Genomic DNA, 15109 nt, shown 5'->3' on the forward strand with positions numbered 1-15109 from the left:
CTCTTTCTTAATAGCATGTTATATACAAAAGAGTTCTATATTATCATCGCCTTCGATCTCGTATTTACAGGCTTAATCAAGTTCTACCGACTTGACCTATAGGTATGTACAGAGCTTAAACACAGAGTTAACTAGAATTATTAAGGTAGTTTTAGTTGAGTTTAAGATAGTTTGTTTCCACATTTACAAGTTCTAAGTTTAAAGCATTTGGCTCTTTATCAGCTGAAGATCGAAGCATATTCGAACGAACTTTTCCGACAGCAAAATGGTAATACAGGGAAAGCGGGAATAACGATTGAACTAATGGTATTTTGACTGTCGGAAAAGATCGGGCCTGGAGAAAACTTATGGGAATATGTTCACAGCAAAATAAATGTCAGTTGCAATCTCAACCTGAGTTTTGAATTACATATATATGTACGTATCCTATGTGCATACAGAATAAACACTAACTCGTATGATTAATATCTTGTTTGACCTCGATGGCGAAGCCCAGTCTTGAAAATAATATGGAATTGGATTAGCATTGCTCAACTCGTTCGCTAGTTAATCGCTTCTCGGTGTATTTTTAAATACAAGTAACTTAGGATTAGGCTTAAAGGTTCGATTACGTATCAGAGATCCCTGTTTGCGCCCCGATGGCACTTACTGGATAAGGCTAACTAATGGAAACGATGGGCTCTTGCTATCAACTAACCGTAATATTAGTGTTTAAAATCTACTTACAGTGGAATATTTTGAGAACTCTACTACGCCTACGTTTATATACAACACGCGAATCGGGGGATAGGACAATACTCAGTCTGTTGAGATCTACAACTAGCTCTGGGTTTCCAATGGGAGGCGGTTCGATAAAGAGAGCCAGAGGCCAAACTTGATAATACACGGATGAACGGGGTGTTTTCGGGGGTGGAGTGCTTACAATCGACCCTATCGCTAAAGAGAGTTATATACATTGGGGCCCTGCTATTGACTACTGCCCGGGGCTGTGTGTGGTGAGTTGAATAGATTCTGCGATTGCTCTTGGGACATCTGGTAGGGCAATATCTCCAGATCGTTGGGCAACTGATTTTGGTTCTGGCTCTGGTTGGTGAGAAAGGGATTCGCACTGAAGAAGTTGTTTGACTGCTGCTGATGTTGCTGCAGCATTTGCTGTTGCTGATGTTGCTGCAACTGATTGCCGCTGGAAGTGTGCATCATTTTGTTATCCTCACTCTGCGTTTCCGAACCATCATCGCTGATGCCCATGTGAAAGTTGATCGAAGGACTCGACTCGGTGGCCATTTGCATGTAGGACAACAGTGAGTCCTCGTTGTTATTCTGCGGAGGATTCGAGCTGCGATTGTTGTTGCTCTGGTTGCCGTTATTCATTGTTCCATTATTGTAGCTCTGATTGTTGTTATTGCTGCTGGAGTTGAAGGGATTGATGGTGGACTGGGAGCCCAGGGATTGCAGGGGTGAGAGGTTGAGAAAGGCATCTATATCGTCAATATCCTCGCGCAGTAAAATATCATTTTGCTGCTGGAGTTGCAACTGTTGCTGCTGCTGCTGTTGTTGCTGCTGCTGCTGCTGCTGCTGTTGCTGCTGCTGCTGTTGTTGCTGCTGCTGTTGCTGGTTGAGTTGCTGCAGTTGCGTGTGATTATGATGCTGCTGCTGCAAGTTGTGTTGGTGCTGCGTATGCAGATTCTGCTGCTGCTGCATCATCATCTGCTGATCCTGCTGGTTCAACATCTGCTCCGAATTCAAGGCGAAACCATACTGATTAAACTGCGGCTGGACGGCATTGCTGCCGGTGAAGTTCAGTCCCCGCTGACCACCTGCCCCCATATTTCCCACCGCCGCCGCTGTCATATTCCCCGGTGCGAATCCCATCGACATCATGGGCTGCAGGTAGGTGTAGCGGGACAGGAGCAGCTGCTCCGAGACGATCCTCAGCTCGTTCTGCTGCTGCAGGATCAACTTCTGCAGCTCGTCGTGCTTCCGCTGCAGCTGATCCTGCAGCTGGCTCTGCGTGGGCGTCATCACCACGGTGTCGGGCAGCAGATCCGGCTGAGCCTGGACAGGAATGGGCGACAGGACGGGCGCCACCGGAAACGGAGCGATCACAGGTTGCATGGGAATGGCGGTGAGGTATTGCGGTGGCTCCAGGAAGGTGGGTGCCACCAGTTGGGAGCTGGTCAGCGGATAGGCGGGTTGGGGGAACTGGCACCCATTGCTGGCCATTATCTGCGTGGGTGCAATCGGCAGCAGGGGCACCAGTTTTGGAGTGCCCACTGTGTGTTGCAGCTGCTGTTGCAGCTGCAGATGCTGCTGATGTTGCTGCTGCTGCTGCTGTTGTTGCTGTTGCTGCTGGCTCTGATGTTGCTGGTTCTGATGCTGTTGCTGCTGCTGCTGCAGGTGGTGATGTGACTGACTGTGGTGATGCTCTCGGTGGTGGTCTCGGTGATGCGATCGCTGTCGTTGGCTTTGCTAAGGAAATTACAGGAGGTTAGTTAGGGGGATTGATTTTATGGAACATCTCGATGATCGAAGGAGTAAAAATTTTTGATTGTTCCAAAAGGAATCAAAGAAATCACGATTTAATGGAGTGCTGTTGTGAGTCCATACCCCGAAGGTGGCAAGTGTCAGGACATCAAGGAGATACCAATTCACACTCGCTGATGTCCTGACACCTGACCTTCAGGTGGACCCTATATTCTCTAGCGTTTTTGCACGATTGAAGAACGTTATGATCACTGGGTAAATATTTTTTCCATAAAGTAATAAATATTTATAGTTTTATAGAACAAGTTTCGCGTGTAAATCAATAGTCAATAAATAATTTCACATAAAATCTTGCGTCGAATTACGATATACGCAAATAGCAATGGCGTTAAAGCATTTTTTAAACGATATATAGTGTTTTCGTAAACCTAAAAGAATCTGCAATTTAATTTTTAGGCACTAAGAATACGGATAGTCTCATAATTTGTTTAAGACTTGAAGGCATATAAAGATGTCTTAATATTTACTCTTTTGATCATTTTTCCTATATTGTTTGCTATACCCACCGTACTGACGTGCGTCATCATGGACTGTCGACTGGTAACCGAGTCCGCCGAAATGGACGTAGAATCCGAATCGTTTCCCCGGTTGTTGTAGAAGTAACACTTTCGCTTGGCCTTCGGGGATATGCCCGTGGAACTAATGTTCCCATAGCTGGAGGCGGGTCGCGAGGTCTTCAGAGGATTGAGTTGGCAGGAACCCGACGGTTGGACAGCCGATGCGGACCACATGGGTGAGGAGTCGACGGCGGGTGATGTGGCCGTCGTGTCGTTGCCCAAATTGGCCAAGCTATTCCCCAGCAATGTGGTATCCAGATTCTGACTGCTCAGCTCGAAATCCCTCAGAGTTGTGGTGGCAGATGCGGATTTGCTGCTGTTCGCCGTGGATGCTATGACCTTACTGCTGCCATTGTTGTTGTTACTGCTGCTATTTCCGGATTTTTCACCCTCCGACTTTCGACTTTCCTTGAGAACCTCCGCATAGCTAACGACCTTGTGGGTGCAGACCACGTAGTCCGGCTTGGAATTGAACTGGTGGTAGCTCACATAGTAGTCCGTTTGCAGCCAGATCCATTGTTGGCCCTTGGTGAGGAATCGGTAGTAGCAGGATTTTCCCTCTCCCGTCTGTCGTACTATAAATAGGAATTTTAATATTATAAAAGATAAGATTATAATCAAACCTACGCTCTTCATGGCACGCCACAATGCTGTCCAGATCGTCAAAATGGTAATAGTCATAGCCCGAAGTGCCCAGAACCTCGAAGGGCATATAGCCAATGATCGGGGGCGCCCGGTGATCGAGAAACAGAAACTTCCACTCCATGCTGTGCTTTGAGGTGAATTCGTTACTAGTCGGATCAATGATGCTCATTTCCCGGATCAATTGAGGATTCTGTACCCGTCCAGTGCCCACAAAAACCAGCTTTTTGTCCACCTCCGCACTGGGATTTTGCTGGAAGATTCGGGGCAGCACCGCGGGTTGTCCATTTGAACCATTCGATGCCTCCGAACTGGAGCCCGTGGAGGTATTGGTATCGTTACCTAAGGGATAAGCATCAGTGGAGGTGACCGAAACTCGCTGCACGGCTACCTACGAAAGTAACCCACAAATTTGACCAGCTCGTAGGCATTGGCATCCACTTTCTCCATCCCGCCGCGTCGCAAATGGGTGTAGAATGTGATCTGATTACTGGAACTTATGTCAGTCTGTCGGGGCTCGATAACGGGAGTGGGATTCATAAAGATGTTCAGTAGCGCCTCGTGGTCCATCTCGTAAGCCAGGTCATATATGGTCATGTTGTACAGATCTTGCTGGAAGACGACCAAGTTAGGTAAGAACCGAGTTTGAATATTGACAATTTTCCATATATTATCTTGCAACTATTTAATCTTACCCATAAAATTTTAAATACCCCTAACATTTCAATACTTTCTGTTGACTTCCATATCCTTAATATTATTAAATCACATAATTCTTGCATAGTATTTAGTGATAACAATCTTTGATATTCCGCAAAGATTAATTTCCATAAGTTCGTTGAATAAAGATAATAACAAAACTATAAACCGATCAGATAAGCAATGCATATGAAAAATAACTAAAAATTTTGAAAAGGTTTTCAATAAGATTCAGTTGGTGTTTCGTCTGTTCACCTTATCGGCGTAAATAATCTGAAAAACCTTCTCAGAAAAAGGTCTTAATTTGGGGTCAGCTACTTTGCTTCTCTGGCAAAGATTTTTAATGTTTCTTAGTTTGTTGAAGTAGAAGTCTCGTTCATTTTCCACTTCCGGAATATATTTAGAGTATTCGTCGAACTCCTTGGAAAGTGCCAAATATTGCTTGTTAAGTGATTCAATTTCTTTCTTTGTTTTGGCCTTTTCCGGAGCTGGCTTAGGGGAGGGCTTTTCCGAAGTATCACTACGAGGAGTGGAACTAGGCGATTGTTTCTGTAACTTAGGGTTGATAGGACCAGAGCCCAGACCCATGGCAACACCATTTCGGGCCGATAGGGGATCATAGGCCCGGCCACTGTAGTTGGCCTCAACGAACTTGCGAAACCACTGAAGGAACTCCAGGTTGTCTTGAAAACGTCCCTTGATCAGTCTATCGATGGGAATTACCTTGTCCACGGACACTTTATTGAAACTTGCCTGTAGGAGCTTGAAATTCTGTAAGTGCTCATGCTCTAGGTTTGTGCGAAACTTGATTCGCTTGACCGGAATCGAGCTGGGGAACATCATGTCCATGAACTGACAGTAAGCCGCTCCGGTGCACAACTCCTCGACCTTGGAGAACTGGGCCTGCAGCATCTGGTTGACCCAGGATAGCATTTCGTAACGCGAAGGATTGTCCGAGGTCACGTTGGTAGAGTACACGTTCACAGCCATTTTAAATTTGGGAGACATTACTTATAAAATAAATTTTAGGTTTTGTATAATAACTCTGACTTGTTTAAGAATCAACTGACTGATTCACTGAATGTTTGTTACTGATTTAAATATCGTGGCCTGCTATAAAAGATTGTTTAAAACCATCACAGATAGAAGGTGATGATTTGATTTGATTTTTATTTAAATTATATTTAAGTTCTATTAAATTGCTCTCTAAGGAAATCTTTTTTTTACGGTATAGATAAGTTAAGGCTTTTAATATCATATTTCCCAAGCGATTTCGCTTAAAAATGTAACATTCGTAAGATTTTTAAGTGGAGAATGATGTATCTTAAATAGTTATCTCACCGGTAGATAGCCCAGCTGGGAGGTAATACTTTCCGAGGCATAGAATATGGAGCCCATGCTGCTGAACACAATCATGAAGCCATCCAGAGACTCCAGCATCAGGTGGGTGTACTCATCGTTGCTCAGAAACGTGGGCTTCCAGTCCTGTTGTATCTCGAAAACCTTCGAGCGGTCGGTGGCCTCTGATGTAATACGTTTTTGAGTTTAAGGATATAACATATAGAGTGCGGAGAGCATACCATTGTGGTTCTTCAGGAAGGCTATCGTGGACTTCAGGACCGTGGACTTGTCCATCTTTCTGCTGGATGTGGATATCAGGGCGCTCAGGTCGTTGACCAGCGAGTTGAACTGATCCCGCCGCTTCTTCTCGCTGAGATTACGCGATTTTCTGCAAAGGAAGCTACGAGTTAAAAATAATCAATGGGTGGCATTTACGGATAACAACGTCAGACGCTCGCTGCTTGAGAGTATTTCATAATAAACGGGATTTGCACCCCCAGGTGAGTGGGCCTGTGACCCACGTGTGCCGCCTCTATTGAGGCATTGTCTGGCGTTGATTAGCCACATATGCCCATATGCTATCACCATCCCGGATTTTCCCAAGGACCCGGAGGGTTGTGTGCCCTTTGTCACTTTCAATTTTCTGCGCTACAGTTAACTTTTTCTATCCTGCCATTGGCATTTGCATGTCACTAACTGCTGGATGAGCGCAGTTTTGAGACTATTGTTATTGTCAGTTTATTTGGGTATGATATGGTAGTTGATGAGCGGTTATCTTGGGCCCTCGCAGTATTTTTAGAGTTAATTGAAGGGCAATGAGTTGAATATATTTTTTAAGGAGTCTAGGTGGGGGTCTACCTCACAAGGAGACCTCGCATACGTTAAGCACAATATTTAATGTATTGAAGAAACTGAGCTTTCCAGAACAATTGAATTCCTTAAAATATATTGGTGTTTTCTTACTGTCATTTAGGAGCAACAATTGCTTAACATTTTCTTTTCACTGTTTAAAATCATTGTTGTAAATCATTTTACACACACACAGGTACCTTTGCAGATACCACAATTGTGCATTTTAAAATATTCTTAGTATATACTTTTCATCATATGAGAATAACCCATTATAAACGAATCTTTCTCGTTTAATAAAAATATATACCTAAACAAAAGTAAATTATTTTAATCAAATATCGATTAGATTCTTTTTAGTTGCATGTTAAGTGAAATATGTAATCGCGATATGAAAGTTGTTTTAATATTACTGACCTATTGTGTGATTATTGTTTTATCTAAAAATGATAAAAACATGTATACTTATTGATACAATTTGCTCACAAAAACCCAAAGATTAAGTTATGAAACCCAAATAAACTTGAATCCAATTCATCATCAAACTTTTTAACCAAAATAGTCCTTAAGGCGATATAATAAACCAATGTCAAACTCTTTCATTGCTTACGGATTTCCGTCCAAGGCATTCATTTCAATATTGTTAATATAATTTCTGGTATTCATAATTATGTGATAAACGCCAAGAGGCCAGGTGAAATTAATTATGACACGAGCTAATCGAATTTGCACTCGGATTACAACTCATTGAAGCTGGCAAGAACGGATCAAGGAATTGAGTTACCACGACTTAGTTTTCATTGATTGATTCAGGGGGTGTGAATGGGCCAAATGGACGGGGGGCTACCTGCAATTTTATGACGACAGCGGCGGTTTCTTAATACAGTTATTCATGAGAAAAATAATAGTCAAGGGGGGACATTCCACTTTCACCCTGTGGAAAATTTATCAAAAACGCCATATACACGTCTTTTCTTTCACTTCTTGTCAACTGTCACTTGCAGATTAGAATTTGTGCTATCTATTTATGAATAGCCAGGGATATATGAGTATGGGTGCTTAATGTGTAGTCAATTTACCTTTTCGTATCATCCTTGTCATCGCTTTCGTCGTCCATTTTCGGGTCTGTCGGATAATCCACTTCGAACCGCACAATTTTAAAAACTATTGCCGAAAGGAGAAGGAACCGAAGAAAGTGCAAAACTTTCAACTTCTTTTGAAGACTTGCTCACGAATGCCACAAATATTTTTCACGCTCACATAATTTTGTTCATATGTGTTTCTTTCTTTTGGCTCAAAAGTTCAGGTAATGTTCACGCAACAATTGATTTCCATATGCTCAATATGCCACATTTTGAATGACTGCAATGGGGATTATTAACTTTAATTCGTTGAGTTAGGTTAGGTATGAGGGTATATTTTCTTTTTCCCGTCGCGTTTTCTATGCGAAACGTATCGCCAAACGCCGCGCTCTGTCAGCAACAAGTGCAGTTGTGGTTCTGTTTCGGTTTCGCCAACTGGCAGCATCCTTTTCGAATCGGTTCTGGTTCTGGTTCTGGCCAGGTTATGTAATAGAATAAGCTGCGCCTGCGCAGGCTCCCCAATCGGAGGCCCCGTGGCCAATTTGCCAGTTGGCCGTGCCAATCAATGTTGCACATTTGCAACCCCTGAAATGTATGCTACGCTATTTTGTCATGTTACAAAATGCGTTCAGCGAATGCCATAACAACCACTTGGTGGTTGGAGTGAGTGGGTGGTTGGGTGGCTGGGTGGTTGGGTGGTTGGGTGGTTGGACTGGCCTGGCTTAAGAGTGTGAGTGGGGCAGCTGCTAACCAATTGCCTGACTGCAGCCGCAATTCGGCTGCGGATGCTGCCCCTTTTTTTCCCATCTATAAATAAGCCCACCTCGATTGCATAACTCTGTGTTTTCATTTGAATTTCCATCGATTTCACTTTACTCTAATATTTCTCAATCATTGCCTGCACCTAAAGTCATTTTCTTTAACACCCGCAAAATTATTCCCTGTTAATTGACGGTAAGGCATTTAAGGGGCTTCGGCGGAAAGCAATTTCTTGCCAAACAACAACTTGAAAACTTTTGAGTAAATGTCAATGGTTTTGCAAGCCTGTTAAATGCATTTGCCCCTTGGGAATGAGTTGAAAACTTGATTCCCGGAAAGCCAGTGACGTGGGAGCTGAACCCATTTAAAGCCGGTACATTGACGAAAAATCAGTGTTTAATTAAAATGTGCAAAGCAGCTTAAAATTACCCAGCTTTCCATCTGTTGTGCCGGTGGTAATTAATCCCTTTTGGCTCCGTTTGACCAAGGACCCAAAGCGAAGCTCATAATTTCCCATATGAACGCACGTGGGAGGGCATTTTAAATACACATCAAAGGCGGCAAACTGGCCGTTCTTTGGCCAAGTGTTGCTGGTTAACCGTAAGTAGCTGTTGGCCAAAACCCAGACTTGAAATGTTGCCAGATAATTGCCAGTGACTCGCTTAATGGCTCGTGTTGCAATTAGTGCGGTTGGTTTGGCTTGTCGCAGAGTGAAAAAAGCATAGAAAGGGGTTAAGATAGAGACATATAGAGAGGGTGTCAGGTATTATTATTGAATGCGTTAGCTTTACCCCGAGGAATGTGGTCCAATTACAACCTGGCTGTCTCACTTGTAAACTCTAGCATTATTGGGTCACAGACTTCAAATAAATTCAAACCAGCTTTAAACTGTTTTTATAGGAAACCTGCATTATCACTATCAGTATAGCTCTTGTAACTATAATTAAATTACCGGTTAAGTACAGATTAGGAATAGTTAAGCAAAATCTCATTGACTTCGAGTAGTAAGACTATCAATCACTTTCTAAAATGAAATCCTAATTAATCTTAGTCCAAAATGTTTAGAAGGGTGATCTTTAGATTGTTTGATTATGATTCAAATAACCACTCTTCTTTAGGAACATAGCATTACTGATTTAAAAATAAAGTATTTTTATTGTTGACAAAAAATGATTAAACTCTAAAAAGCATTGATAAATTGCACTTCGTAATTCTGGTTTATAATATTTACTTATAAAGTTATTTATTGCAGTTTTAGTTAAATTATGGAACGTATTACCTATAAGAGTCTAGTATTCCAATTTAAAAAGTTCGGTAGATCAAATTAAATTATTTTCCTTTAAAAATCTATGTATGTTTATATGATTTCTTGAAGAAAAATATATTTTTTTTAAATCATAGAAATGTAAAGTCAGTTTATCCAGAGTTCTGTACTGTCAGCATTTACTTTTTATAATATTGGTATTACTATGATTTACATAAGTAAGTAAACTGTTTTAATATAGCTATTACTAATTACTTTTTGGCCTTCACCCCAGCGAACTAAACCACATAAATCAACTTTAAAGGCATTACAAAATGATATACTTCATAGCAGACTAATGAAACCGCTTTAGACCCATCATCTATCCCAGATAGAAGCTGGTATATTAAACATTTGGCATTGACAACATCATTGCCGATATGAGTTTTATGGCAGATTTATGTATTTTTGCAATGCGGAAGCCAGTTGATCGGAAAAAAGCATGCTATACGGAATATGGAATTCGGAATAGAGGAAGGCGCAGAAAGCCGGTTGGAGTGGCAGGTTTACTCAACCCAGGAGAAGATCGTTGACTGACCTACTCTCGGGCGTCGGGAGATATGGTGGCTATATCTCTGCCTCTCTCTCTGTCGGCCGTGGTCGCCCCGTCCCGCTCACTTGCACTCTCTACCGCCTGCTGTCTCGCTCGGGCACACGGCAAAGCGGGAAACTAACGTCATTTGATTGCATTTGTAAAGCTTCGCTCAGTTACAGAAATTATCGCATACTACCTATGTGTGGGTTACCTATGTGTATATACGAGTATATTCCCCATTTGTATGTCTCTGCCTCTCTCTCTCTTGATTTCTTTGTCAGTGAACTTGAGCTTTTGCTAATTGCATTGCGATTACAGCATAGTGTCCGTGTGTGAGTGATAATACCGAACACTCATACGACCCGTTGTACAGCTTTTTTTTTCCTCGCCGCTTTTCCCTTCTATTTCTCTTTCCGCAAAACTTGTAATACTTTTCGTCTCTCTTTTAAACTTGACTTAATTAAATTTTTCACTATTATTTTATTTATATCTTTTGCGTTCATTGATTTATTTATGCCGCGTGCGTTCCCGCTAATTTTCCTTTAAAGCGACTTAAGTATAGTTTATTTCCAAACTGATTTCATGACTTATAGGGTTAAAGGCCTGTACATTTAACCGGTTTCCACTAAAGAGTTACAATATTCTGAATTGAATGTTTTTAGTAAACGGATCTCGGATTGCCTTTCCCTAAACAGTTAACAATCTAATAATAAATCAACAGATGTGATGAGCACTTAATCATTAGCATCCCGCCTGCTCAATATCATCAGTTCATCATCACATCTCGTCATGATTTAGTGGGTTCAATTAAGTCTGGGATTCTCTGAGGAAATACTCTAAAATTGGAGAGGTGGAATAATGGGTTATGTTAAGGGATTTACAAACTGCAAAAGTTAGTTGTAATTTAAGAGGAATTTCAAATTCTAAGTGAGAAATATTTTTATAGAACCTGACATGGGAAGTGGAAATACTTAACGACTTTGTTGGAAGACTTTGTTCTAAGAAATTTGTAATAATGTTTATTGGATTTGAGGAAACATTTGAATTAAATAGGTATAAGGGTAAACAATCAATCTATATAATATATTTTACGCAATAAATTTATTTATTTTTGCAGTACTTCTGAATTGTAATCATAAAGAAGGACATCTCCATTTGAACTAGAACCTTGAGTAGAAATTAGTCATTAGATACTTCAGTGCCCTACCAAATAATTACCGCCAACTTAAAAAACAGTCAGAAGCTTTCCTTAAGTTATCTCTCTTCGTTTCCAACTAGCTAAAATTTGCGCAAAAAAAACCTAGAGCAGTTGTCAATCAGTTGCTTATCTCACCGTATCACCAAGAACCTATTTGCTCAAACTGAAAATGAAGTATACGCTCTGCAAGCCCAAGCGAAAATGTCTAGAAAGTGCAGCTGACTGCAGCAATTATTTAGTAACATTTCGTAATTGGCCCACATTTTATTCGACCAAAAACAAGGGAAAAACAACAGAGTTGAATCGCTAATGTTTAAGGCCTCTTTTGCATGTGTTTATAGTTTTTTAGTTGTCAATTGAAATAACTTTTACTGAGAGCGTGTGCGGCTACCGCATGATCGCACACCACTGCACAAAATGCACACGCGCACTCACACCACCGCAGGCGCACTGGCACATAGGCAGACTGGCACACACAGATACTCGGGGCAGTCAAACGCTGACGATGACGTTTCAAAAATTCAAAAAGACGCCAGATCCGAGACCCGAGACTTGTCAGTCAACAATGAAAAATACAAAAAAATTAAAATAAAACAAATGGAAAAGGGTAGGGTTGAAAAAGCGACTGGGGAAATACCTAGCTAGTTGCGATTATGAAAATTCTTTCGAGGAAATCTAAGCTAATATACAAATCTTTGTAGATTTGTAAGGGTTTTGGCAGAAAAGTAAGCCATATAGTTAAAATATTTTTTGTTTAAGCTAAACAGATGTAAAAATACTTTAGAAAGGTTTTGGTTTTGTTTACATTAACATTACATGTATTGAAAAAAAAATATCTGAGGTGTAGAAGTTTTAATTTAAAATTAATAAATTTTATAAAAATCGGATTGTGCATTAAAGGTAGCTTTTCCTAACAATAAAAGTTATACGATCAACAGATTTATCTTTTCTATAAAACGAACCGCCCCTAAGGTCGTATAAGATATAATTGTTCTATAACCTGATAATAGCTAACACAAACACTATATACCGACATTGACAATTGAAAAATGCTACAACACAAATGCAATAAACAATCCAGCCTAAAGATACCTTTTCTTATACATTTAAATTTTATAATAATATATTATAAATATTATATATATTTCGGGTATCACTTAGTCAAAGCCTTACTAAACTGAATTATAAGTTTGGAGAAAATACTCTCGACCATATAATTTGTTTGTAGCTTTTGGTTGAATGCACTTTGGTGTTTTGCGAAAAAACTATCTTCTCGTTTTTCCCGTATCTTTGCCTTGGTTTTTGCCTTATCTTTTCGGTGCCGCATATTTCTAATAGTATTTTTGTCACTGCGGATGTTTTTCCAAATGCACTTTTCTTTTGTTTCACTTTATTTTTATGGGGCACACTTCACAATTTGGTCGCAGCTGATTTAAAAGGTTCAAGCTTTCGGTTCTGGCGCACAACTTTGGTAATTAGAAGTAAAATTAGTTAATGTATTCAGGTGCTTTAAACGAACTATTTCCTTGATTTTAGCTTACAGACATTTTTGAATGGAAATTTTATTATTATGCGATCGTTGAGACTTTGGATTTTCTTTACAGATCATTTTACTAAGCTTTTTAAACACTTCTGTGCCGCATTTCTATTTTATTACAACATCAGTCACAATTATTTATAACTACACTCTTTTAATTGGCTTATAAAAAACGCCCAGAATTATATTCCTGTTCGGTGGCTTATCTACTTGTGTTTTCTCCAGCTTTGCACTTTAATTCTTAAAGAATTTTTTCACCATTTTCTTGTTATTATAAAGCGTGTGTGCAAAACATTTTGAAAGGTTACATAATAACTTTTCCCGTTCTGCTTTGCTCATTTTTTTATACTTCCACCGGCTTGCACTTGGTGACATATATGCACATACAAAAAAAAACAGATATCCAATAACAAAAATAAAACATTTGAGGTATTTTCTGCGGACGTCTTAATTCATTGTTGTGTTGAAAGGTAAAAAAAGGTTTTATTTTAGGGCACTATCAGCACTTAAAATACAGATGAAATTCTGGAGAAGCGCGAGGAGGCAGTGACAAACAAAATTCGAAATCCAAACCAAACCAAAAACCGAATCCAACAAGCAAAAAGTGTGTAATTTGCGATCGGGTTACAGTCAGAGACAATATCGACGACAGACGGCTTGACTTTGCTTTGGATCGGCTAAATACTTGTAATATAAAAAACTGCACGCTCAAAAAAACGGGAGAAAATACGAGTAAATCGAAAACCCGATTCGGTAAAAAGAAGAGAGAGATCCGCTCGTTGACGCTGCGCGTGCTGGACTCAAACTGAATAAATGCACGAGAACTGAAAATTCTAAGCTCGCGAAAAACTACAGACGCAAAAAGCCCGTGGATAAACGAAAAACCGCGAAATGCATCGAAACGTTCTCACAGATACAAAGATAGTGCGATGGTATCGGTTGCGAGAGAGTGGGTCTACAAGTCGGCTTCGATGCCTTTTGCCGGCCGGGGCGTATACGCGATGTGTGCAAGCATTCCGAGCGCTACCTGACTGACTGACTGATTGAGCCCGGCCACTCGGCTGTTATTTAATACGTACTCTCCACTCAGAACCCCACGTATCACTCAATTGCACCGATCGCGGGCCTGAGTCGAGTCTTTATCTACCGCTCTATCAAACTATCAGCTCACACAGGCGCCTTCTCTGAGTAGGTCGCTCTCACATCGGATAGTATCATGGGTCTCTGTAGTGTTCTTTCAACCTTTTTGTTTGTTGTCCATATTCCGCGTGTTTCTGGTATTCCGTCTGGAGATTACAGATATAAGGGTCTCTCTTCTGGCCGCCCAGGGGGTGAGTCAGCGGGTTCTGTTGGTCTGCGATTTAAGTTGAAGGTCCGAATAGGGGGAGGTTTTTACCACTGGGCGAGGGCGAAGGGCTTTCCCCTGAACGTAAAGAAGGCTTATACGAACTACAAAAATTATTTTAAAATCCTTACTATCAATTTTCTAGAGGAATGTGAATTCAACAAGTAAATTGTAAATATTTTTTTTGTATTTCAAATATTTCTTGAGCTTATTGATTAATTAAACAGAATATTTTCAAGTTTATTTTCTTTAATTTCAAATTAATTTACAAAAAGTCTCCGACTTTGTTAACTGATCAAAAATAGTTTGATCTTTTCCAAAATACTTGGTGTATCACGATTTTAAATGCTAAACGATTTTTTTAATAATAGTTTCAAAACTGAGATCATTTAAAATGTTTTTTTCTGATTTGTGTTTTATAAAAGTTTAAGCACGGATTATATATTATTTTCTATTCTAAAAAAATTAACTCGTCAATAAATAGACTAGATTTAATAAATTCTAGTTAAAGAATACCAAAGTTACACTAAATTTGTAATGTAATCTTAATCAAACGAATAAAAACAATTTTAAATATATTTAAAAAAACTTTTAACATAAAAAAATGAAAACAAAATTCTAGAGCACTAGCTCGTTTTCTTTTTTAAATTTCAAATACTCAGGGCCACTTTTTCGTTTTCCTTTCAATGTGTATGCAAATTTCTATGAATATTTCATA

General features: G+C 40.0%; 2 protein-coding genes across 7 annotated transcripts; both read right to left on the minus strand.

Annotated features, from left to right (window-relative positions):
• Positions 1-17: 17 nt before the first annotated feature.
• Positions 18-14045, minus strand: Clk (circadian locomoter output cycles kaput protein Clock). 6 transcript variants are annotated; one of them, XM_036814779.3, is made up of 8 exons: positions 13732-14039; positions 7712-7994; positions 6023-6183; positions 5784-5965; positions 4139-4355; positions 3729-4085; positions 3051-3676; positions 18-2469 (listed from the first exon to the last, which is right to left on the minus strand). In XM_036814779.3, exons 2-8 carry the CDS (start codon positions 7747-7749, stop codon positions 967-969), a joined length of 3084 nt encoding a protein of 1027 aa, XP_036670674.2. In that variant the 5' UTR covers positions 7750-7994; positions 13732-14039; the 3' UTR covers positions 18-966. The 6 variants fall into 6 exon arrangements, with proteins under 6 accessions (XP_036670674.2, XP_036670675.2, XP_036670672.2 ...); XM_036814780.3 differs by having other exon boundaries at positions 6023-6171; positions 13675-14039; XM_036814777.3 differs by having other exon boundaries at positions 13675-14039.
• LOC108006856 (microtubule-associated protein RP/EB family member 1) lies at positions 4674-5533 on the minus strand. Its single transcript, XM_017070424.4, has one exon. The coding sequence runs from the start codon at positions 5448-5450 to the stop codon at positions 4674-4676; it is 777 nt and encodes a 258-aa protein (XP_016925913.3). The 5' UTR covers positions 5451-5533.
• Positions 14046-15109: the final 1064 nt, after the last annotated feature.

Source organism: Drosophila suzukii, chromosome 3 (assembly GCF_043229965.1).
Source record: "Drosophila suzukii chromosome 3, CBGP_Dsuzu_IsoJpt1.0, whole genome shotgun sequence".
Classification (NCBI taxonomy): Eukaryota; Metazoa; Arthropoda; class Insecta; order Diptera; family Drosophilidae; genus Drosophila; species Drosophila suzukii.

Coding starts and splice junctions, on each gene's coding strand:
- Clk (XM_036814779.3), bottom strand. CDS start 7,749: ATGGACGACGAAAGCGATGACAAGGATGATACGAAAAG. Junction 6,184..7,711: donor GACAAGGATGATACGAAAAG/GTAAATTGACTA, acceptor TTTAACTCGTAG/CTTCCTTTGCAGAAAATCGC. Junction 3,677..3,728: donor TGTGGCGTGCCATGAAGAGC/GTAGGTTTGATT, acceptor TCCTATTTATAG/TACGACAGACGGGAGAGGGA.
- LOC108006856 (XM_017070424.4), bottom strand. CDS start 5,450: ATGTCTCCCAAATTTAAAATGGCTGTGAACGTGTACTCTACCAACGTG.